The 17,654-nt window shown below is 55.6% G+C and overlaps 9 protein-coding genes across 9 annotated transcripts; 5 read left to right on the forward strand and 4 right to left on the reverse strand.

Annotated features, from left to right (window-relative positions):
- Positions 1 to 17: 17 nt before the first annotated feature.
- On the reverse strand, positions 18 to 947 carry SETTUDRAFT_168121 (uncharacterized protein). Its single transcript, XM_008025350.1, has 3 exons — positions 831 to 947; positions 384 to 722; positions 18 to 318 (listed from the first exon to the last, which is right to left on the reverse strand). Exons 1-3 carry the CDS (start codon positions 925 to 927, stop codon positions 164 to 166), a joined length of 591 nt encoding a protein of 196 aa, XP_008023541.1. The 5' UTR covers positions 928 to 947; the 3' UTR covers positions 18 to 163.
- Positions 948 to 1,263: 316 nt separating this feature from the next.
- On the forward strand, positions 1,264 to 2,291 carry SETTUDRAFT_106346 (uncharacterized protein; the record flags this gene model as incomplete). The annotated part of the gene is made up of 2 exons (XM_008025351.1): positions 1,264 to 1,300; positions 1,369 to 2,291. 2 exons carry the CDS (start codon positions 1,264 to 1,266, stop codon positions 2,289 to 2,291), a joined length of 960 nt encoding a protein of 319 aa, XP_008023542.1.
- Positions 2,292 to 2,361: 70 nt separating this feature from the next.
- SETTUDRAFT_26947 (uncharacterized protein) lies at positions 2,362 to 3,951 on the reverse strand (the record flags this gene model as incomplete). The annotated part of the gene is made up of 3 exons (XM_008025100.1): positions 2,362 to 2,571; positions 2,624 to 3,594; positions 3,642 to 3,951. 3 exons carry the CDS (start codon positions 3,949 to 3,951, stop codon positions 2,362 to 2,364), a joined length of 1,491 nt encoding a protein of 496 aa, XP_008023291.1.
- Positions 3,952 to 4,129: 178 nt separating this feature from the next.
- Positions 4,130 to 5,876, forward strand: SETTUDRAFT_46471 (uncharacterized protein; the record flags this gene model as incomplete). Its single annotated transcript, XM_008025169.1, has 6 exons — positions 4,130 to 4,459; positions 4,510 to 4,569; positions 4,627 to 4,745; positions 4,794 to 5,413; positions 5,460 to 5,529; positions 5,580 to 5,876. 6 exons carry the CDS (start codon positions 4,130 to 4,132, stop codon positions 5,671 to 5,673), a joined length of 1,293 nt encoding a protein of 430 aa, XP_008023360.1. The 3' UTR covers positions 5,674 to 5,876.
- Positions 5,877 to 6,475: 599 nt separating this feature from the next.
- On the forward strand, positions 6,476 to 6,958 carry SETTUDRAFT_60998 (uncharacterized protein; the record flags this gene model as incomplete). Its single annotated transcript, XM_008025186.1, has 1 exon — positions 6,476 to 6,958. A coding segment is annotated over one exon (483 nt), but the record flags the coding sequence as incomplete, so codon positions are not given.
- A 475-nt stretch (positions 6,959 to 7,433) lies between these two features.
- Positions 7,434 to 9,970, reverse strand: SETTUDRAFT_148438 (uncharacterized protein). Its single transcript, XM_008025352.1, has 2 exons — positions 9,752 to 9,970; positions 7,434 to 9,354 (listed from the first exon to the last, which is right to left on the reverse strand). Exons 1-2 carry the CDS (start codon positions 9,950 to 9,952, stop codon positions 7,498 to 7,500), a joined length of 2,058 nt encoding a protein of 685 aa, XP_008023543.1. The 5' UTR covers positions 9,953 to 9,970; the 3' UTR covers positions 7,434 to 7,497.
- A 629-nt stretch (positions 9,971 to 10,599) lies between these two features.
- Positions 10,600 to 12,109, reverse strand: SETTUDRAFT_168126 (uncharacterized protein). The gene is made up of 6 exons (XM_008025353.1): positions 11,866 to 12,109; positions 11,738 to 11,810; positions 11,536 to 11,642; positions 11,317 to 11,444; positions 11,244 to 11,264; positions 10,600 to 11,187 (listed from the first exon to the last, which is right to left on the reverse strand). Exons 1-6 carry the CDS (start codon positions 11,883 to 11,885, stop codon positions 11,051 to 11,053), a joined length of 486 nt encoding a protein of 161 aa, XP_008023544.1. The 5' UTR covers positions 11,886 to 12,109; the 3' UTR covers positions 10,600 to 11,050.
- Positions 12,110 to 13,820: 1,711 nt separating this feature from the next.
- SETTUDRAFT_46474 (uncharacterized protein) lies at positions 13,821 to 15,760 on the forward strand (the record flags this gene model as incomplete). Its single annotated transcript, XM_008025170.1, has 3 exons — positions 13,821 to 14,216; positions 14,281 to 14,347; positions 14,430 to 15,760. 3 exons carry the CDS (start codon positions 13,821 to 13,823, stop codon positions 15,758 to 15,760), a joined length of 1,794 nt encoding a protein of 597 aa, XP_008023361.1.
- A 613-nt stretch (positions 15,761 to 16,373) lies between these two features.
- On the forward strand, positions 16,374 to 17,415 carry SETTUDRAFT_38216 (uncharacterized protein; the record flags this gene model as incomplete). Its single annotated transcript, XM_008025142.1, has 4 exons — positions 16,374 to 16,550; positions 16,619 to 16,738; positions 16,797 to 17,224; positions 17,274 to 17,415. The coding sequence occupies 4 exons, from the start codon at positions 16,374 to 16,376 to the stop codon at positions 17,413 to 17,415; spliced, it is 867 nt and encodes a 288-aa protein (XP_008023333.1).
- Positions 17,416 to 17,654: the final 239 nt, after the last annotated feature.

Genomic DNA, 17,654 nt, shown 5'->3' on the forward strand with positions numbered 1-17,654 from the left:
ACATATTTCCTGCGCCTAGCTAATGCACTGCTTTCTGATTTTTTTTTGTTTGTTCTTTCTTTCTTTCTTTCTTTCTTTCTTTCTTTCTTTCTTTCTGGGGGTTGAACGGAGAACGACAAGTAAAAACTCAACGTTCTTGTTTGTATGTATGCATGGTGACAATTCACCGTCTGAACAGCCCAGAAATCATACCGCCAGCCAGATTCCGCGCAAAACTCGATCCGTACATGGCATTTGACGCGAAGCCCGTAGCCTGGCTGAACTTGTCGCAGCGCGAGAAAGCCAGGGTATTGGTAATGGTAAGCACGAGGGCAATCACTAAAATCACCAGTTAGCCATATTTCCCTGACGCATTCATAATCACCGTTCGCCAAAAAACATACCCACAAGCGTCAACCAGATAAACTCCAAGCTGACGAGCGCGACAATCGCCAGCAGCACCCAGAGGACCGGCTGCGCATACAGGGCGAGCCAAAAGAAGCGCTTGTCCGTGGCATTGATCTGGCGGGAACTCGTTTCCTGGTCGAGGCTCTCAAACACCCAGCGGCCGTCGCCCGTGCTGGCATCGACTTCGTTCCACCAGCGCAGCCCCACAAGGCGCCGCCCCGCTATGTTCTTGAGGTAGTAGAAGTCCATGGCTAGCAGCAGGATCGTGATGATGAAGATGAGCACGAAGTTGGAGGTTAGCAGGCGCAGGCCCAGGAGGTACACGACGAGAGAGGCTGGGGCGCAGAGTATGGCGTTAGTTTATACATATCTATGGGCTTGGGAGGGGGGGGGAGAAGTGGCTGGATATAAAAAGCTGGATGTGCTCGCGGCTTCATACGTACAGGTGCGGAAGAAGAGGAAGGTAAGCAGCGTGATGGGATGGCTGCTGAGTCTCCAGCTGAGCGAGCCGGGCGCAGGCTCCTGTTGTGCCGTCTCCATGTGGACCAACTTTTCTAGGGTGCGCGCGGAGAAGAAATGTCGTTGTCGTGTCGTTGGCGACGAGGGTGAAGATGAGCTTCACGTGGCTTTCCCGGGGGGTGGGAACGAACGCGTCGTCGGCGCATCGGCGTTTGTGATTAATTTGGCCCTGGGGTTCGGGAGAGCGGCCGGCGCCACCCCCGCACGTCATAGGATAAGTAAGGGTCCCGAGGTCCTAAATCGGCTATCTACGTACAGAGCTTTCCTGGAATTACAGTACTTTACTGTGTTTTTTTTTCCAGACTTCTTCCCTGTTGCTTGCGTGCGATTGACGGGATAGACGGCTTTCGGTTCACAATGGCAGCGCCAAATATCCGGAGGGCCTGCATGTACGGTACGTCTATGCCAATCCGGCTACATGCCGTCAACACCATAGCTCTATGCCAACATACTGCAACACAGTCCCTGCGTCTTCCAAGAAGATGCTGGAAAAATCCTTTGCCATGCACGCCGACAATGTTACATACGACCTCGAAGACAGTGTCGCGCCGCACATGAAGGCGCCTGCGCGCTCCAACCTGCGCGACATCCTGAGCAAGCAGCGGCCCGCGGGTATCAAAGAAATGTGTGTGAGGATAAATAGCGTAGATACGGGTCTTGCCCTCGACGACTTGACAGAGGTGCTCAAGGGCGAGTATCTCGACGCCATCATGCTGCCCAAGTGTGAGAGTGCCGCCGACCTGCACTTTGTGACGGATGTAATCCGACATCTGAGTCCCGAGCGTCACCCGAGCGCCGGCAAGAAAGGAGAGAGAGAGCCGCTGCGCATCATCGCCTTGATAGAGAGTGCAAAGGCCATACAAAACTTGAGCTCCATATGTGCCGCGTCGCCGTACCTCTCCGGTTTGGTGTTCGCAGCCGAGGACTTTGCAAAGGACATGAGTCTTACCCGCACCCCGTCCTTGACCGAGTTTCTGTATGCGCGAAGCGCCATAGCCACGGCAGCGCGCGCCGCAGAGCTCCCAAGTACGATTGATCTGGTTTGCACAAGCTACAAGGGTGAAGAGGGGTTGAAGACGTTGGAACAAGAGTGTCTGGGTGGAAAGGGCTTGGGCTTCAACGGCAAGCAATGCATACATCCAAGCCAAGTTGCCGTGTGCCACAAAGCCTTCAGTCCCGGCGAAAAAGAACTTGAGTGGGCTGCGAGGGTAGCCATCGCCGATGAGAAAGCCAGTCAAGCCGGGCGTGGCGCATGGACACTCGACGGCAAAATGATCGATGTCCCTGTCGTCAAGAAGGCGCATGCAGTGTTGAAACACGCTGAGGTGTGCGACATGGATGTCGCTGCAGTCAAGGACCGATGGAAAGATCAAGAACCTGAGTAGCCGCCAATGCATATTGGCGTCGTAAAATTTATCCTACATACTCGTTTGGGCTGATATCTTTTTATTGACTTTACACCGTAATCATGACACTTGCGTTCTTGTACCAGCTCAACAATGGGTTATCGCCGTTTTTTGTAGTCGTCTCGCCAATGTCTGCCCTGCCCGCCATGAAGTCTTCGTGGAGGTATGTGCGTGCAAAGCGCCCTGTAATGGCAGTATACATTGGCTCCATGACCTCGAAGTCTGTAGGAAAGAGAATATCGAAATAGCCTTGGTGGACCTGGGCATCATTAGAACGTATACTTGGCAAAGCACAACAAGTCATCACTTACAAGAGGTGTAGAGACAGGAATCATCTGCCTCTTATACCTAGTCTGGACAACGGGAGCGTTGATGCCTTCGACTGCATCACCCAGCTTGTGGAAATCACTGCTAACCAGCTTGTGATTGGGGAACTTCTCATACAGCATGTAGAAGAACTGCATCAGTCTCGTGGGTATGTACTCTGGAATGCTCATGTTCGACCGCCATGGGACCAAGCTCTTCAGATTCTGCATGATGCGCGAGCCTTGTAGTGGGTGCGGGTACCCCGTACATGCAGCATGTCTGCGCTCGAGGAACTGACTTGCAAGGGGGTCGAGGGTGCGAGAGTAGTACTCAAAAAGCTCGCCGCGAGGATCTATGACGACGTGCGACTGATAGGGCAGACCAGTCTCAAAGTCGTATTTCAAGGCGTCGTGAGCAAAGTTGTCAAAAACCTCGAGAGCGAGAAAGTAGCATGGCGAGGAGACATAGGTGTTCCAGTCGAAGATGCTGCGGTTGACAATCTCCACTTTGTCGGCATGGCCTCTTGCGTATGCGGAATGGCCCAGGCCCTTCTGTTGCAGATCGGCAAGTTGGCTGGAAATTTCGATAATCCTGTACTTTGTCCGCTCGTACACTTCTGGATGTACGTCTCTGATAAAGTCAAGTATGTTCAGCATCATCGTACCGTTTCCAGCTCCCATCTCGTATATGTTCAGGTCGTGGTAGGGATAGAAGTTGTACTTGTAGTCTTCTACGAGATAGCGCGCGATTGCTTCTCCATAGTAGGGAGAGAAGAGCTCCGTGGGAGTGTGCCATAGCTGTCGCAGATCGTTTGGCTCTCGGTAGTCAAGCTCGTCCTCAAAGGAAGTGTAGCGATGGCGCAATTGCTGGAAGAAATCGTGCTCGGAGCCCATGGCGTTGAAGTCGAAGGGATCGCCTGGAGAGAAGATGACGACTTGTTTGGAGAAGTAGCCATAGTTTGGGTTGTACAGGCTGTCTAATTCTGTGTTAGTAAATTCATCATCTAACAAAGTAGCGCCCTACCCTCTATAAAATCCCGTAACAGCATCTTGACTCTGCGCGGTCGTTCTCTCCGACTCCGCAGCATATCCGACGTAACCATGGGATATCTCTCAAACTCCTCGGTCCTCTCGTGGGGAAAAACATTTCTCCTCGGCGTCCATCTGCTTTCTCGGGTTGTCTCGCCCTCGCCCAGGCGTGTGGCCTTGCCTCGTCTTTGGTGGTATGGGATGCGGGCAGCTGCGAGGGCCGGCCGACCCCCGCGGGCCAGGCATTGCGACGCCCGGTGCGAGAATAGCTGGCGGAACAGCTGGGCAACGAGCGGCGAGTCCATTGGCGCCTGAACAATCGTCACATGCGAGTCGTGACGTCGTCGTCGGCGCTGGTGGTCTTCGCGCGAACCCGCATGGGTGAGCTTTGCGGGCGGCCATGCCAAGACAGGCACATCGCCAAAGCTCCGCTTCCGCCCATGTTCGTGACGCTCCCCCATTTGATCGTCCCCAGTGCCAACCATGTCGGATCGCTCAAGATACTACATGCTAGGCGCTTTCCTGACAGGAATAGCCGTGGCAGCTGCATACAACAAGAGTCTTTCTACGCAAAAGAAAAACGATGCAGGCGGCGACTCGCTGCTTGCACAACAGCAAAATTTGCTCCTGCAATTGGCAGAGATTGATGACCTAGATTTGCTGAAGAGAAGACTCTTGGAAGTAGAGCGCTCATTAGCACGAGGCACAGGAAGTATCAAGGAGGGCATTGAGGGGTGCATTGGCGACACTCCCCTCATCAAGATCAAGTCACTATCCGAATACACGGGCTGCGAGATACTAGCAAAAGCAGAGGTTTGAAAGGTGCACTCCTCATCAAATATCCCGCTGATGCGTGAATTCAGTTTCTCAATGGAGCCGGCAACAGTCCCAAAGACCGAGTGGCCCTTAGCATCATTGAAATGGTAAGCCATGAAAGCACTTAGTGGAGACTATCCCGTGGTTTGCTGAATTCTGCACAGGCTGAAGAGAAAGGGCTTCTTGTGCCACACTCGGGTGACACCGTCTATGAAGGCACAGTGGGAAGCACCGGCATCTCATTGGCAGCCATCTGCAGAGCTCGAGGCTACAAAGCACACATGTGAGTTTGAGTGGCTGGCACGCTAAAATACTCGCCAACAATTAGTAGCTGCATGCCAAACGACATGGCAATCGAGAAGTCCGACCTGCTCCTGAAACTCGGAGCTGAAGTAGAACGAGTACGGCCAGCGCCTATTGTGGACCAGAAGCAATTTGTTAATCTCGCACGAGCACGCGCTGAAGAGCATACCGCGAATCCTGACAAGCCAGGACGAGGTCTTTTTGCTGATCAGTTCGAGACGGAAGCCAATTGGCGCGCACATTTCACTGGCACTGGACCTGAGATCTACGAGCAAACTGGTCGTCGTCTGGATGCGTTTGTCAGCGGCGCCGGTACAGGAGGGACAATTTCTGGCGTTGCAATGTACCTGAAGCCTAAACTGCCGAATCTCAAGGTCGTCCTCGCCGATCCTCCGGGCAGCGGTCTGTTCAACCGCGTCAAGTATGGAGTCATGTTCGATCCCAAGGAGAGAGAAGGAACGCGACGACGACACCAAGTAGACACAATAGTCGAGGGTATCGGCATCAACAGAGTGACACACAACTTTGACGTCGGCCGAGAACTGATTGACGATGCAATCAGAGTGACAGATGACCAAGCAATCTCCATGGCACAATGGTTGGTCGAGCACGACGGAATCTTTGTTGGAAGCTCCAGCGCCGTGAATTGTACGTCATAAAGTGTTGGAAACCAGGCAATACTGACACAGTGAAGGTGTTGCTGCTACCAAACTTGCAAAGACCCTTGGACCCGGCCATCGCATAGTCACCATTCTGTGTGACAGGTGAGACAGTCGTGTTTTACGAAGTTGGGATCATACTGAGAAATCCGCAGCGGTGCAAGACATTTGAGCAAGTTCTGGAAGAGCACCGAACCCATTGGTGGCGCGGAAAACGACGTGTCTCTGCAAGCCATCCTCGGGGCTTGAGACACTGTCTTCTCACTACTATTTGACGGGGGATCTTCCACCACAACTTAAGACTTGCGGTCTACGACATGAATTATCAGTACTACCTGGAACCCTCCTAGCGAGTCTTGGTCCGGGATATTCGAAACAGGCGTGCACTGCCAACTTTCACAGTGTAATGCATACCAATGGCTCACAATGCCAGCCAACACACCCGCAACACGGCCAACAAGGGCGATCAATCCGCAGCTCTTCTATCCGGCACCATGACCATGGAATGCTCAACACTGTGTAGACACAACATGCCACCACCAGACTCGAAGACAATGGACACGTGACGGAGAACAGACAAAGATCCCACAAATGGTGATCCAGAAGAGATCGAGAGCGAGAGCGAGAGCGAGAGAGGGCGATAAAATAATGTCTTAACACTCTGTGTAACGACAAAGAGCGAGAAAACACACACGGTAACAATACCCATTCTTCTCTGATGCTCGCTTTGTCCGTTGGTACCCGGCTTTATATACTCCTCCACAGGCCATGGGGGGTTCTCTGCACCCAGCTAGCTAGCACCCACATACTCTGGGCCTTGATTCCACAGAAACAGCTCATCATACAGCTATCAAGAAACGCATACTTGGCGAAAAACCAGACAAGGAAACCGCCTTCTCCCTACTCCTCCTCCTCCTCCTCCTCCACGACAGGCACAGCCCCGCACACCATGGCCCCCCAACGCACAAGCTCCACCTCAGGCATCCAAAAACCGCAGCCCCAGCGCCTCGGGCTCGCGGACCGACGTCGAAACCGCACCCGCACATCGTCCCTGCACAAGCGCAACCCCACGCTCGCGCTCAAACTAAGCCAAATGGCGCTCCCCATCGCTCCCATCCTACACGCAGAAACACACCAGCCACCGCCCAACTTCCCCTCCACACTTCTATCCCTGTTCCTCCTCACCGAGTCTCAACTCGACTCGCTCGCAGCATTCTATTCGCAAACACCCTCTCCCTCTCCCTCTTCCCCATGCACCATGTCCTCCCCCACACACCCCCACTCACACTCACATTCGCATTCGCATCTCAAACACGCCTACCCCAACACAATGAACTGGACGCACCCGTTCCTCGATCCCAGCCCTTCCCTCCCTCCCGAATGCAAACTCGAGCCGCTGGAGCGGTTAAAAGTCAAAATGAGAATGTTCGCGCGCTTCATTGGCATGAGGGGCGCCGAGACGCCGACGTGGGAGTATGAGCGCCAAGTACAGGTTTTGAGGGCCAAGATTAGGTGGGGGATTGCTGTCGAGGAGGAGGAGGAGGAGGAGGAGGAGGAGAGGGCGAGGAAGGGGTTTGAGGGGTCCATGGGTTTGCGGTGATGTGTTGTGATGGGTGTTGGTTAAGGAGGGAGCGGGTGGGGTGGGAGAGACAACATGTTGAACGTTGAAATTTTTAATTTTTTTTTTGCTGGAATAGGAATGAAATGTGGGAGGGGGGTAAAGCGGGGGGATCTAGAAACTCAATCAGTATCTTGAAAGTGTATTGTGATGCGGAGCGAGGATTGAAGGTCTTGCTCTAGAATATTGATATTAATTTACATTCTTTGTGTGTGTGTGTGTGTGTGTGTGTGTTTGGATGGAGTAGGAGGAATATCCCAACTTGAATCCATATTTTCGTATTGTAACATTGTTACTGCATTTATCATTTAATCAATCTGTTTTATTGATTTCATGCATGTAATGCTCCAAAGAGTAGTACGGGCTACTGGATACCTCGATTCAATATAAGCTCGAGTCTTGTCCACAATGGCTAGTGTATTCAAGGACAGATTGTTGTTCAATATGAAATTACATCACCCTAACATGGCACTGTGCATTACGCGCTTCATCTTCTGACTCCCATGCATGTTCATAACCAGGATACCGCTCTCAACGGCGCTGTCCATCAGTCTGACGCCGGCGTCATGAAGACGGCGCTGCCTGGCATCCATATCGTCTGTCCTGAGCGCCACTACATTCGCATTGTCCAGCGAAGGGTCGTAGAAAGGCGAGTCTGGGTTGGTAGAGTTGAGTGAAAAGGGGCTCGGCGGAGGCACGCACACTGTACCAGGGGACGGCAATTGTCCAGTCTGAAAATACGCCTTTGTGTGTTCCAATAAACAGGTGTTGACCCCAGAGAGGGTGCAGTGGCCCGCGTGGTCGCTTACTAAAAGACTGCTGCCGGGGAAAAGACTGCTCATTTGGCGGCCGCTTTGTAGCGGAGTGACGGGGTCGGCGGTGTTGGAAATAAATAGGATAGGGTGGGAAGTGTTGGCACCAAATGAGCCTTTAAACCTGTGGGTAGCGCGGATCTTCCAGGCGGAGCAGCGCATCAGTAGCATTGACCAGTACGAACCGAACGTGGGTGATACCGAATCGACAATGTGCCAGTACTCTGCGAATTCATCTCTAGTGACATCTCTCCGGTCCACGCCGTCGCTGCATAAGACGGACATTGTAGGCACAACAGACCACGCCGGCTCACTAGGCTCTGCAGAGCCGTTGATAGGACATGAATATACATGGCCATTGCGATACTGCTGAACAATCTGGTCGATGATACTGCCGCCTCCTGCTTGGACATCGGCAAGAACTCCAGCGACCAACGGGAACGTCAATTGGGGGAAATAGACCGAGGTAAAAATCAACATTTTGACATCGGACCATGTGATAAAGTCCGGGCCATCGAGCGAGATGACCGGAAACGGATCATGGTAGAGGGAGTCTATGATTCTCCAGAATCGCTCTTTGATATCGGTGACAGTAGAATTCGACGACGCTAGTGCGCACCCCTCGGGACCTGAGTTGTGGCAGAAGGTGTAAAAGGACGATAGGGCCTTCTCGGCATCTACAAGACTCCCGTTTCCAAGGCCGTGGTTGTAGTCGTATGCGCTCACAACTCCGTCAAGGATCAAGCGTCCTACACGATCTGGGAACATGGAGGCAAAAGTCGACCCGAGATAGGTTCCATAGGAGAAGCCCCAGTACTGCAGCTTGCTTTCCCCTGGGACATATCCTGTGCTATGGCATCCAGGCTGCTTGCCCGATTTTTTGGCAACAATTCGAGCCACCTCCTTTGCCACGTATTCGGCATGTCGCTCGGTAATCTCCAGCATATCGCGGGCAACAAATGCCGTGGACATGAACTGCTTAATGTCAGGGCCATGGTGCTGTTCCTCGGCAAGTTTGCAGGATGCGCCAAAGGCATGCGTCATAGACCAAAGCCTTCCAAGAGCAGCATCTGAGCTTCCAAGCAGGCCTTCGTTGTCTTCTCTCAAAGTCCAAGACCACGCTGAAGGCACGTCTGGCATGCACTGGGCAGCCGGCTCCGTCCAGCCAATACCACGGGGATCAAAACCAATGATATCAAAGTACCTTGCATCGGCAGACGCAATGCTAGGAGGGTCGTCAGAGTCAACAAGCTGTTGGAGTGAGGCTGCTGCAGTGAGCGCAAATGCTGCGCCCGGTCCTCCTGGTCCACCGGGATTTATGAGGACAGGTCCGCCATAGCGTGGATCCTCTACTGGCACGACGGCGGGTAGTTTAGCGAGAGCAATGCTGACGGTATGATTAGGATACACGCCGTTGAAGTAATCGAGTGGCAACTTTAATTTTGCGCATTCAAAGCCGTCAAAGCATTTGTGAAACTCCAAGTCGTCACTCGGCGAGATCTGGGACTTGATCAGTGGTGTAATTACGTATCAACACGAGTTTCTTTTTTCTGTATTCAAGTGTCCTCGCGGAGACTCTCGGTTAGTTGGGCGGGTCGGTCGAGTGTATACGAGTGGGTTGGCCGTGTGACGGATAGACGTTGGTCCAAGCCATGGTAATGTGGAACCGGGCTACCGAATGCGGCAAAAAGATCGACGCGACCATGGGAAATGCAATATGCTGGGGCCATATGGATGTACTCGACCAAGACAAGTGTCGAGTCCATGGAATAGCGGTCTGTTGTGCAAGTCGAGGGTGCGGGATTATTGCATGTGGTAGGGTGCATAGTGGCTGCAGGCCCACGTGTGGGGGTGTGAGGGTGTGAGGGTCAAGAAATGGTCTTCTGTGTCGACATACCTTTTCCCATGCGAAAGCAGCATGATGCGAAACCGGCTTTTTGTGGGCATGCCATGTCCTGGGACCGGGGGAAAAGATGGTATCCAATGCAGCGAGGCATACGAGTGTGACAAATACAGCCGACAGGGCACGGCGACAAGGCTGAGGGCGTCGAGGGACTTGGGGCGCCGCGGCATTGTCGCAGCCGTGCCAGGTCTTCATGATGGTGGTGGTGGTGGTGGTGTATCGGCGATGGAGAGGTGGTAGAAGGGATGGAGGACAGTCAGACGCGCATCCTCAGCCCGTCTTGATCAGTTTGGGGCTCGGGCGTGGCGGGAGGCCCCAGATGAAGATCACGGCGCCAGGCAGCAGCAGCAGCAGCAGCAGCAGCAGCAGCGCAAAAGCATGCTGGCACTGGCACTGGCACTGGGCGGGCGACGAGCAAGCGGAAGCTGTCTGGCCCTCATGGCTTGCAGGCGGCGTGCATCGACATCCATGGCCATGTGCCGACGCTGCAGCCTCAGCAGAAAGCTGGCGGGCGGCTAGGTATGCAGTGCAATATGTATGCAACAGGCGTCACAATGGCCGCGGTCCTACCCGGACCCATTGCTCCATTCTCTCGCCACGGCGTTATCGTGCAGTGCAGCACACGAAGAAGCAATGCGTGAGGCTCGTGAGGCTCGTCCGCAGAATGCCTCGAGCCCTTTGCCGCGTCGTGGGTAGCGTCGTGGTAAACTTTACTTGTGCTTGTGCTGTCTAGGTACCCGCCAGGGACCGCAGAGCCTCATCCCAATCATGACGTGATGGGCGCGCCGACGCTGGTTGGCTCGGGCCTGGGTACCGAATCTTGTCCATTGTTGCTTTTTGGCCCTTTGCCCTTTGCCCTTGGCCGTCTGCCGTCTGCCGTCTGCCTGCCGTCTGCATCCCGTACATGTAGAGCCGTTGGATATGGCGAAGCGCTTCCACAACCATCATGGCCAAAGCAAAACAGAAGACTTGTGGTAACAGAAAAAGGCCCAGAGCCTTGGTATATAAGACAAGGACGGAGCAGCAGCACCTTCTGGTTCAATGGGTATCTCATCCGTCAGTACCAACCACCCTTGTTGCCATGAACAAAAACATAGGAGAAAAGACACCCCCGGAGACGGAAACGCCCGAAAGGACCCTTTTTCGCAGAAACACAGGCCCAACCCCCCACGAGCCCTGGCTGCTCTCAGCTGCTACTGCTGCTGCTGCTGCTGCTGCTGCTACTACTCTACTACTAGTCGTAAGGCTGTAGCACATGCCGCAATCAAAGCATAAAACCGGCCCACGACGCGTCTACCATTGCTGCTGGGCCTGGCCCCCTTCTTGACCGCCGTAGCCTCCCTGGCCGCCTCCGTAGCCGCCGCGAGCTTGATAACCGCCGCCGCCGCCGCCTTGCGAAGGACCCCAGCCGCCGCCGCCGCCGCCGTAGCCTGTGTCACATGGTCAGAAAGCGTCACCAATGCTTGAATAAATTGCTTATGCTCACCGCGACCACCCCCGCCGTAGCCTGCCGGCCTGGTTAGTACAAGGCGCAGAGTCGTGTATCATGATAAGCTTACCTCCTTGTCCTCCACCGTATCCTCCACGGTATCCGCCGCCACCACCACCACCATAACCACCGCCTCGGGGAGCGCCGCCACCAGCGCGGTCCGAGGCCTTGTCGACGCGGATTCTACGTCCATCAAATCTAACGCCGTCAGCACCTTTGACCTGCCAATAAGGGCATGCATCGGGCGGTCTCTCGGAAGTGAAGACCACAGGGCAGGCAGAGCGCGTACTCTTCGTTGTTCATGGCTTGCATGGCAGCATCAGCCTCCGTCTCCTGTGAGTAGCGGACAAAGCCAAAGCCTCGACTGCGGCCAGTATCGCGGTCCTTGACGACAACCTGATGGCGAGTGAGCACAGATGCATACATGTACAAATATATATGGATATATATATATATATATGTGGGCCAGTCTTGGGAGGGCAGTCACTCACAGCCTCTTCGACGGGGCCAAACTCTTCAAACTTTTGGCGCAACGTCTGGTCGTCGGTATGCCAGGCAAGGCCTCTGTGAAGCGTCAACGTCGTGTGCTGGAAGAGAGGGAGAGAGAGGTGGCACTTACCCAATGAAGAGTTTCGACATGGCTCGGAGGATGTCTGGATCGAACACTGAACGGTCTCAATAGCAGCTCTCGCAAGTCAAAGCAACGCAGGCGGTACAGAAAAGGTCAAGGACAAGCAGAGTGTGGGAGAGGCAAGACAAAGGAAACGGCCGGGGAAGGCGGCGGATGCATGGCGGCGTCGCGGGCGGGCAGTGAGTAGTAGAAGCAACGTGACAGGACGAACATTTAGTAGAGTGGTGCCTGGGTAAGCAGGCTGGGAGAGGGAGAGGGTGGGTGGCGCAGGCGACGCTTGTAGGAGGGTCGCAAGGGCGAGGAGCAGAATGGTTGTGGTGCGGGTTGGCGGGGCAGGCGGTGATATGAGTGAGTGGGTGAGTGGGTGAGTGCTGGGAGCAGGAGCAGCAGCACGAGCAGCAGCAGGAGCAGGAGCGCTAGCGGTATCCCAAGGGCGCACGGACAGGCTGGTGGGAGAGCGAGCGAGAGGGAGTGCGGCGTGCAAGTGTTTCGCAGTCGAGGGGACGGGACTGGGCTGGGCTGGGCTGGGCTGGGCTGGCAGTGGCAGTGGATTGGCACTGACTGACTGGCGGGCGGGCGGACTGGCGGACTGGCGGACTGCCTGGCACTGGCACTGGCACTGGCACTGGCACTGGCGAGAGCAAGAGAATGAGAGAGAGAGAGGCCCTGCAGCAGGATGGGATACGAGGGGATGGGGGCGGAAGTGGCCCCTCACACGCACACGCACATGCACAGCAGCCAGCACCAGCACCAGCACCAGCAGCTGACAATGGGCGAGGGCAAAGACTGGTTCTCTGGCCGCAGCTGTCGGCAGGCAGGTTCGCGTTAGTGTGTCCCGTGTCTGTGTGTTCATGCTGGGTATATGCAGTCGGCGTCTAGCTGCAGCCTAGCAATGCAGCCCGGCCACGACCATTTTTCTGATACGCCCCTCGTCCCTGGCCGGCCCAGCAGCGGCCAGAGGCGCCAGACGGGCTGCGCGCGCAATTGGCCGCCCGCCCAACACGCCCCCAGCTGCCAGTGCAACGCCGCCCGCGCATTGGACCGCCCGTCGTGGTTCAAAGAAGCTTATCAAGTCGCCATCACCACTGCTAGTCAGATGGGTGTGGGGATCGGGCCTACCACTCACACAGCACACTCTCTCCCACCCATACACCCACACTCACACTCACACTCACACACACACATACCCATACCCTCCTCGCCCTCTGCATCCCAGCCGCGGCTCGTGCGCCTCCAATCGCCCGCCCGCCCAACCACGGCCACGACTACCGCGACAGTACGCCCGACTAACATCCACCCGCTCCAGTGCCACCCCCCACCTCCACCAACCCTCACAAGACATGCCATGACGCCCTGATTTGCCGCCCTACAGTACACCCCTAGCCCCCGACACCCCCCCGACACCCATCCCCCCGGTGCCTGGCCTGGCCTGCCTGCCTGCCTGCCTGCCTGCCTGCCTGCCTCTCTGTATGTACACGAGACACGCTACGAAACAACACCAGCCAAGGCATGTTTTTTTTTCTCCGCCGTCGCCCTGCCCGTGACGCAGTGCGCCAGGATGCCGCCATGGCACTTCCACAACCCATCCTGACGGCCCTTTCTTTCTGCCACTCGCTGCTACCAGCAGTGCCGAGTGTAGGCGTAGCAGGCCGGCCGACGAGACGACGCATGCCATGACTGCCCGTTGTCCACGCAGCCAATGCCTCCATCCAGGCCGTGCCCGTCGCTCTTGCTCCTTTTGCTCACTCGACTAACCCAACGGTGCCTTCCTGGCAGAGCCCGAGCGCACTTGCCATTGTTCTGTAACCACCCCATCGCCCTTGCCCCCGACCTCTAGGCAGCCACGCCCATGCCAGCGCCCAATGTGTCACTCAAGCCCGCCAACCGGCTCTCACCCCCAGCCCTCCCCTCCACTGCGCCATTGCCACACCAATCACGCTACCATGGACATATCCAAGTGGCTGGACGACACGGAGCAGCCCGACTTTCCTTCCGACTCTTCCACGCCCGCCCATCCGCGACGGCGAGCCACGTCGGACAGCTCGTTGCTCGAGCCCCTCGCTCCGAAAGCTCCCTCTCGTCAGCACGACGCGAGACCACAGACTGCCAGCCATGCCCGCCATGCTGCCCCAAGTGAATGTTCCAACGCCAGTCGCTATGCTCGCAAGCCCCGGCGGAAGACACGCCCCGACCGCTACGAGCCCAACGTGCACCACCGTCGGCGACGCAACACTTCTCCCAAGAAGCCGCAGCACAAGTCCGCGCGCAGCAACAAGGAGAAGCCTGGCGTCGTAGTGCAGAGCTTCCGGGCCAAGAACGTGTCGCGAGACCGGCTGACTGTATGATGGCCATGCAGCAGCCATGGATTCTGCTCAGACAGTGCCGTGCTGATGCTTGTTGCAGTTGAAGCCGCCAGACCTAGGCTTGTTCAGCAAGGGCCGCGCTTCAATGGCAGTCAGAGGCCGTGGCTGTAAGCGTTCTGAAGATGCCATAGAATACAATACACACCCACCTGCAAGGGATACAATTCGGTTCCGCTGACCTGCTGGCAGTGCCCGACCTTGTATTTTCCGAAATGAAGTTTTTGCACCAGCACAACCACCCCAAGCCCCCACTGCAGCCAGACATGCCTAAGAAACGCAAGAAAGAGCATATACAAACAGCCGAAGGGGAGATATCGGCCTTCTTCACCTCCGAATGCCTTGCACCGGCAGGACAAGCTGGAAAAGGGCCATCTCGGCAGAGCAGCATGCACGAGACCGAGCGGCGTCGTCGCGATCCACTCTCAATGACTGACGCGGTGGTGCCTACCGTTGAGCTTGCTGACCAAGAGTCTAGTGTAGCCGTTGAGAATAGACGTCCCCGCCACGACAGCACTGGCTATGTGTCCTGGTCTGAATCCATCAGAGCACCGAGCACGACGCCTGCACGCCTTCAAGCCGACCACGACACTGCTCGTGCACGGCATGATCCAGAACGATACAGACCGTATGCGTCCAATGTGAATAGAGAGAGTTCTTCTAAGCCGCCATTTGCCAAGCAAAGTGCAGACGAGGTGGCTGAGCGCTTCAGAGTATCCTCGCTGGCTCCACGCAGTCAAGTCTGCCGATCACAGTCGTGCCCTCAATATTCATCGTCTCCACGCCGACTCGACCTCGCCAGCCAATCGGAAAAGCCCCAGAGTGCTGATGCAGCTTGCTTGCCGTCATCAATGCCCCCTGCCTTGCCTAATCAGAGGCTGTCAGCAAGTCGCCCGAATACAAGGGAGTCTGGAACGTCGCCCAATTTTGACCACAAAGCACACCCACATAAACAACACCAGATAGTAGACGGCGAGTGCACGGACTGGGACGAGTCGGAAACCTCGTCAGACTTGGCAAAGGTTCTCCAGGAGTGCAAAGACACCTTCCAAGAGAAACGCTGGGCAGCCTCGCCACAAACAAGGGATACCGCACGACCAGAGCCATTGTTGCCAACTCCTCGCGTAACACAACAAGACCAGACAAGTTCGCATCCGTCAACACGGCGCATGCCTACTGTACGATTTGCCGAGCTGCCTTGTCAGTATCAAATACTACCATACGTTGCTGGTCGTAGCATCTACGAGCAGCAAGAACAACGGCAGTATGCACGATTGGGGCTTTCTGGAAACGGGGGCCGCGGCGTTGATGCATGGGCTTTGGAGCAAGAGTATATGGATGAGCACGACGGTTTGCACTCCGATGGTGACAATGGCTGGGAACCCATGCTGGAGGAAGCCATGGCGCATGGGTCACGAGACGACAATGGAATATATCTTGCTGTGGACGACATCACCGAAGACTATGGGTCTGGTAGCGATGTGGTAGCCCCTGGATTTTGGCGGCCAAATAGGCTATACTGAGGCCGAGATAGCTGTGTCACGTCAATTCCACAGACTCTGGCTGCCATGGGCCTCACCGGACTCGAATGACTCGGGGACATGAAAAACACTTCCAACTGCATGCATGCTTTGTTCTGTACTTGCTTCGTCTTGCAAAAAGAATAGCTATTAGGCCAGCGTCCCAAGTGGGCCCTTCTACGTAGTGTGTGTCTGTGCGCTCGCACTGAGGGGAGCTCCGACATACGCTCGGCAGCCATCGTTGTTTTCAGATCCTCGGCTTGATCTTTGCGCGGCTGGAAACCGGCTACTTTGTCTTCTAGTAGCCTACTGGCTTGTTCTTATTCTTATTCCCATGCCCGTCCGCCTTTCCCCACTGCAGCTCTCTGCACAGAGGCTTAGTGGCAGGTCAACGTTATTTTTTCCCCTTTCGTTGGCCGTCTTACGCAGACGGTCAGCGGTGACGTTCGTCACCGTGGCGCCAACCCAACGCAGCTCCCCGCCTGCCAGCGGCCCCACTAGACCCCTCAACGACAAAATCAACTCCAGGGCCCAGCAGCTTGCAGGGCATCTAAATACCACCACCGTTGCTTCTTCATCCGCAGTCACCACCGCTGCCACGGAGAACTCGCCCACCATGTCTTACACCACCCGCAAAGTGGCCGCCGCCAACACGCTCGAGCACCGCATCTTCATCGAGAAGGACGGTCAGGTCGTCTCGCCATGGCACGACATCCCGCTCTACGCCAACGAGCAGCAGACGGTCCTCAACATGGTTGTTGAGGTGCCCCGCTGGACCAACGCAAAGATGGAGGTATGCATCCTGCCATTGGCACCCTCTTTGCTGCTCGCGTGCTTGGACATGCTGACGGCCGTTTGCAGATCTCCAAGGAGGAGCAGCTCAACCCCATCAAGCAGGACATCAAGAAGGGCAAGCTCCGCTACGTGAGGAACTGCTTCCCCCACAAGGGCTACCTCTGGAACTACGGCGCCTTCCCCCAGGTACCATGACGCGCTCCCCGATGTCGGACCCCGACACACGAATGCTGATGCCACACAGACATGGGAGGACCCCAATGTTGTCCACCAAGAGACCAAGGCCAAGGGCGATAACGACCCATTGGACGTGTGCGAGATTGGCGAGCTGGTCGCCAAGCCCGGTGAGGTCATCCAGGTCAAGGTCCTCGGTGTCATGGCTCTGCTCGACGAGGGCGAGACCGACTGGAAGATCATGGTGATCAACGTCAACGACCCCTTGGCGCCCAAGCTCAACGACGTCGAGGACGTTGAGCGCCACCTGCCCGGCCTCCTCCGCGCCACCAACGAGTGGTTCCGTATCTACAAGATCCCAGACGGCAAGCCCGAGAACCAGTTTGCCTTTTCCGGCGAGTGCAAGAACAAGAAGTACGCCATGGACATTGTCCGCGAGTGTGCTGAGGCTTGGGAGAAGCTCATCACGGGCAAGACGCCCAAGGACGAGATCAGCCTGTATGTGGATAATAGACTGCTGCTGCATAACTTTACTGACACCTTACAGGGCCAACACTACCGTGTCTACCTCTGCTGACCGCGTCGACCCCAGCTCGCTCAACATTCCTGCTGGCGAGAACAAGGCCCCCGCCCCCATTGACCCCAGCATCGACAAGTGGTTCTACATATCTGGTGCTCCTTCCAACTAGGTCTAACGGATGCCTATTGTCCTGGAAGAAACCCGAAGAAGCGGCAATGTGCGATACTCATCGATACGCCTAATGGCTAACCGTGTGCTCTTTTTGGACCTAATACGGTAGACGGTAGATACAAGTGCATGATGCGCCGACAAAAAACATCGGTAGATTGGATCATAAGAAGAAATCCAACTCGTCTTGCAAGCCTCGAGTCTATTTTGCCGTGACGCCAGCCAATGTGTGAATATGTA

The sequence above is a fragment of the Exserohilum turcica genome (genome assembly GCF_000359705.1).
Source record: "Exserohilum turcica Et28A unplaced genomic scaffold SETTUscaffold_14, whole genome shotgun sequence".
NCBI lineage: Eukaryota > Fungi > Ascomycota > Dothideomycetes > Pleosporales > Pleosporaceae > Exserohilum > Exserohilum turcicum.